At 29.9% G+C, this 5450-nt stretch overlaps 1 protein-coding gene across 2 annotated transcripts; it reads right to left on the bottom strand.

The window, feature by feature from the left end:
* Nucleotides 1–537: 537 nt before the first annotated feature.
* On the bottom strand, nt 538–4978 carry LOC145054902 (Protein kinase superfamily protein). Of its 2 annotated transcripts, none has more exons than XM_079003167.1 (6): nt 4535–4978; nt 3483–3569; nt 3167–3377; nt 2313–2550; nt 1642–1792; nt 538–1083 (listed from the first exon to the last, which is right to left on the bottom strand). In XM_079003167.1, the coding sequence occupies exons 1-6, from the start codon at nt 4568–4570 to the stop codon at nt 712–714; spliced, it is 1095 nt and encodes a 364-aa protein (XP_078859293.1). In that variant the 5' UTR covers nt 4571–4978; the 3' UTR covers nt 538–711. The 2 variants fall into 2 exon arrangements, with proteins under 2 accessions (XP_078859293.1, XP_078859292.1); XM_079003166.1 differs by having other exon boundaries at nt 3483–3595; nt 4535–4977.
* Between the last annotated feature and the right edge of the window lie 472 nt (nt 4979–5450).

The raw sequence follows: 5450 nt of genomic DNA, 5'->3' as shown, positions 1-5450 counted from the left end.
AATCGTCATAATTAAAACATTGCATCTTTTCCCTTAAACTGAACTTATACTAGCCTTTAAGTTTTGAAAATTTTTGGGAGTTTACAATTCTATTTGAGTAAAATGTTTTCTTTGAAGATTTACGGGCACCAATCTTGACTTCTCCTGTTGCTATAGTATAATAAGAGATAGGCGACATTGTGTTTGGAATGTGCAACTTCCTTACTCTTAAACAATGTCTAACCCCGATAATGCTCATTAAGCTTCTCAAACCAAACATACTTTATTTATATGTATTCAGTTTAGGAGGCTTAATCAAAGACTTAATAACAAATTTATCATTTGTACATTTAGAAGAATTTATTTAGAACTGTGATGTATTGTTAATGTTTACTTTAAAGACAATTTTCTATTGATTTTATGGTAACCATGTTGTATGCCATAACACTTTGAACCTTTAATATATTAAGGACTCGACCATTTGCGATCTTTTTCTACAAATTGTTTTATTAAAATACAAAATACTTTGAAACTTTTATTTTAAATGACTATTTCGAATTTCTCATAGTAAAGGCATTACAATTCACATCATTACAAACACATGTTTCTTATACAAAAGTGTTATATTTACATCTTAAAGTGATTCGTGATCTCGCTATAAGGAAAAACAACTACAAAGCTATGGTACATAACCTAAGAAACCCTTTGGTGTAAGTAATCTGAATATAATGATTATCTAGGAAACATTTGTGACATACTACTGAAAGAATTACTAACATGTGGTGAAGTAGTTATAAAAGGATTTACTGATTTCCGACCATTAAATGCTCCACTTTTTGTTGTTACTTGTGACACACCACCTTTAGAACGACTAGAAGACGAATTTGGCTTGTATATCCCCGGTTCAGTCAACAATCTAATGTTGAGGTTGACTTTTTTGCTGAGCATCTCAACTACTTGCCTCATTGATGGTCTTTGGTTTGAAACCGCTTGTGTACAAAAGAGTGAAATTATAATAAATCGCATAATTTCCTCATCTGGACATTCTGTTAGGTCAGGGTCCACAATGTCTAGAAGTCGTTCTTCGTCTTTTAGCTTCCATGCCTACAAAATAAGAGAGATTTTGATACCCACAACTATGTAATAAAAACTAACATTTCTTGACACATGTTACCTTCGTGTCAGAAATAGAAAGTCCATATTTGACCTTTTGTTATTATACGAGTAACCCTTTTCATTTTATATCATTTTTCATACCTTAATTTTCATAGTCTTTCTATCACAATTCACAATACATTGCTAAATAATCATTAAGACCTGTTCCAAACCATAACACTATATATATATATATATATATATATATATATATATATATATATATATATATATATATATATATATATATATATATTATATATTTTAAAATACAACCCTTTTATTTATTAGCTTTTTACTAACTTGATTGTATCCTTTTATTACTATAACTTTATATATTAGACAATTAGAAATCAAAACCAAAATAGTTTGTGTGTGTGTGTGTATATATATATATATATATATATATATATATATATGTGTGTGTGTGTGTGTGTGTGTGTGAATTATATGTTTTAAATATGTATTGTATTGTGTTTTAAATTTCATAGTGGTCAAAAAACATACCCACTCAACGAGACCCAGGAGATCCTCGCCAAAGGCCGCCTTACTATTACTTCTACCACTTATAATTTCAAGCATAAGTACTCCAAAACTATATACATCCACTTTCTTTGTAAGTTGACCCAATAAAGCGTACTCTGGAGCCAAGTATCCCCTATCAAAATCAGATCCAAGTAGTAAGAAAAAACTCATGGGCCAAATCATTGTACTTTACTCTCGCTACCAATATGGACAATGTATTTTATTTTCACCTATGATAATAGTGTTTTCACATTTCTTTACCGATAATATCAATGTACTTTACCTTTTACCTATAAAAGCAACATATATACATGTCATTACTAATATGGACATTGTACTTATCTGGTACATAATGCTATAACTAATTAGTAAAGAATTATGTGTGCGTTTCTATTATGGGTAAGAAATTGTAAGTTAGTTGTTATATGTGTCATCAAATTTTACATGTGTTGTTGTGAGTTACATATTGATATTATCATTGAAAAACGTGTTTATGTTGCTATTATGGGAAAAAAGATTTAAGTACATTGTTATTATGGGTAAGAGATAAAGTATACCGACTATATACGCAAAAAAGAGTAAAGTGTGTTGCTAATTGATATTTCATGCAATTTGTTGAAAAGAAAACGAGAATGTGGTTGAACATTTCTTACACTGTTCCAGCAACTCGAGTGCTAACGTGAGTGACATTGTCGGGGAAAAGTTTTGCGAGTCCAAAATCTCCTATTTTGGGATCAAAGCTTCCATCAAGAAGTACATTACTTGCCTTTATGTCTCTATGGACAATATGTGGTTCAGCTTCCTCGTGAAGAAATGCAAGACCTGATGCAGTGCCCTTGCATATATGAGCTCGTGTAGCCCAATCAAGGTCTAGGTGTTTGCCTCTTGAGCCTATCATTGAACCAAACAGGATACGAAAGTTAGGTGTGATTTCATTTCACTTGATGGACTCAAGAAAAACTTAATCTGGTAGGCTATATATGCATATTTCTTTTTTACTTAATATAGAAAAAAACCTTGATCCACTAAACTATGCCAATTTGTTTCTTTTTCACTTAATGCAAGAAGAACAATTTAATAAAAAAAGTTATAGAAAGAAGACTTTTCCCATTAAGTCCAAGCTTTTTATAATTATCTTTCATTTACTTTTTACTTTCATTGTCTCAAGTGTGCGGTCATTTTTTCAAAAAATTTAAACAACATTAGTCCAGATGACACTTTATAGGGGGGAAGAAAATAAATACGACCTTAATCCGATAAGCTATGTATGGTATTTTTTTTACTTAATACAAAAAAGAACGATTTAATAGATAAGACTTTTTAATAGATAAGACTTTCCACGTTAAGTCCAACCTTAGTCAATGAAAGAAGGCTTTCCTCATTTTTTTCCTTCCATTCTCAAGTTGTCGTCATAATCCCAAAATATTATTGAAACATCATTTATCCGGACACCACTTAATTAGAAAGGAAAAAAGTAACATGATCTTAATAGAAAGAATTACAATACCAAGTAAAGCACTAGCAAGACTGTTGTTCTTGAGGTACTCATATACCAAAATCCGGTGACCATCCTCCACACAACAACCTATAAGTTGAACAAGATTTGGATGTCGAATGCCTGAAATCGTTTTGATCTCTGTCAAGAATTCAATTGTCCCTTGTTTTGATTCAGCAGAAAGCGACTTGACTGCAATATGAGTGTCGTCTCTCAAAACCCCCTAAAATATAAACATTTAAATTAATTTTATTAAACTAATTTAGAAATTATCAAATATTAGTAAATCATAGGAAATTTAGGAGTGTGTATGTTAGCCGGATTTTACCTTATAAACAACTCCGAAACCACCTCCACCGATTCTATTTGATGGATGAAAGTCCCTTGTAGCCGATCTCAACGAATTATATGAGAACTGTTTAACGTTATTAGTAGAAATATCTAACCAACCAAAAAACAACTTAACATTAGAAAGCATATAAAACGGAAATTCTTCATAGATGGGCTCGCTAAATGCCAAAAAATATTATAGCATTCTGCTTTTATTTATTTCTATTAGAACATTATATTTTTTATTTTTTCTTACTTAGAGCATTTTCAATTGTAGTATTTTTTACCATTGGAGAGGTGAGATTTTGTGGATATTTTCAGCCACTTATTTCTTATATATGTTGAGTACATTTTGCCCCTACAAATAATAACATTTTATTTGAAACCTTACTTTGTATTCAAATATCAATTTTTTATTATTTTTTAGTAGTTAATGTATTTTATTAAATACATAGAATAAAAATAAATATATTATAGAAAACTATATTATTAATGTAACATAATATTAATTTGAGAAATTTAACATGTGATGGAAAACGAAAAATTACATGAAAGGCTTTTAGAGACATTAAAGATAGATGAGGATAAAATAAAAAGGCTTTGTAAAAGTTAAAACTATTGGAATGAGTTTTTAGCTTTTTTTATAATAGATTTTAATAAAATAGAGGTTATTAATAAATATTTTGAAGATTAACCACCGGGGATTAACCAAGAATATATAGTTTGGAAAATCTATGCAATTATAACATTTTACTTTCATTTTTTCCAATTAGAATATTATATGTAAAAATATCTTATGAGTTATGAAGCTGAAATTGCTTTCTATTTGGACGAAAGGTTATAATTCAATGATTTTTTCAAAACAATATTAGCATATACAAACTATTGTTAATTTCCAGTTACGTTAAATACCACTAAAAGCTAAAGATATAATCATATGAAAGCAAACAAACTAACACACAGACAAAAACATATCTATACATGTTGTGTATATGTATAATTATATGAATAAAAAAAATATAAAAAAAAAAGACAGTGAAATAATCTTACCATCTGGAAGCTTTCTAGTTCTTGCTTTACATGCATCAAAAGCACCGAAACAACCCATACCCATTGCTCCACTACGAATCACCCACAACTGATTTCCACTAAATTCTTAACTTGCAACATCGATTCTTCAACAAAACCCACAATTGATCTACAAATCAAGACATGGGTATGCCATAACTGGTTATAGTTTTATACCAATTACAAGAGTCAACGAAGTTACAGTAAAAAAAAAAAACAGACGATCGATCAAGAAGACATGAAAGATCTTGTGCACAGAATACATGAAACGGCAAAAGGGGCCATGAAAGAGTATTCAAGTAGGATGAAACAATGGGACAGTTTTTTAATGATGAATTATTGATACAAACAAGTAGGAAGCGGTTTCTTATAGGAAGGGGAATTTGATAATGAGAGGGGAAAACGATCTTGAATTAGATGGTAACACAAAGTAAGACTGGTTACCTAACGAAGAAGAAGGATGAATTATGAAAGGGACTGGTTACTTTTCCCTTTGTCTTTTTAATGTTTTGCTTTTTGACTTGTGATTATGTTTCTTTTTTGTGGGTAAAATTTAAGTGGAACGTTATATGGTCTTAGAATCAAGCACTCGGGAACTATTTTCACACGAGAAAACTTTGAATTTTTCAACAAAATCTTTTTCTTTTTGTGAAAATATAAGGTTGAAAGCCACCTTTTGTATCTCATTCATTTGTATTACTTCCAACAAGGAAGAAAAGATAATTAGTCATGTTATAAAATTAGAAAAATTCATATCTTGATTTGAATCTATAATATTAGTGGTCTGTTCTCACATTGACTCGGCCAAGTCTTTTTAACATCACAAATTTTTTCATATGCCAACAACACATTAGTAAAAATCACAACAAAAACATATATTAAAGGCAAACACCAAACA

Source organism: Lactuca serriola, chromosome 5 (genome assembly GCF_051521515.1).
Source record: "Lactuca serriola cultivar US96UC23 chromosome 5, Lser_US96UC23_V15, whole genome shotgun sequence".
NCBI lineage: Eukaryota > Viridiplantae > Streptophyta > Magnoliopsida > Asterales > Asteraceae > Lactuca > Lactuca serriola.
The sequence above is the reverse complement of the archived record's forward strand: the minus strand, read 5'-3'. Positions and strand labels throughout refer to the sequence as shown.

Bases quoted from the DNA above. Each gene is read 5' to 3' on its own strand.
- LOC145054902 (XM_079003166.1), bottom strand. From the start codon at position 4,598: ATGGGTATGGGTTGTTTCGGTGCTTTTGATGCATGTAAAGCAAGAACT. The intron at 3,378-3,482 runs GTAAAATCCGGC...TTTATATTTTAG, and splicing joins GTTTCGGAGTTGTTTATAAG to GGGGTTTTGAGAGACGACAC. The intron at 1,084-1,641 runs GTATGTTTTTTG...CTTATTTTGTAG, and splicing joins TCCTGGGTCTCGTTGAGTGG to GCATGGAAGCTAAAAGACGA.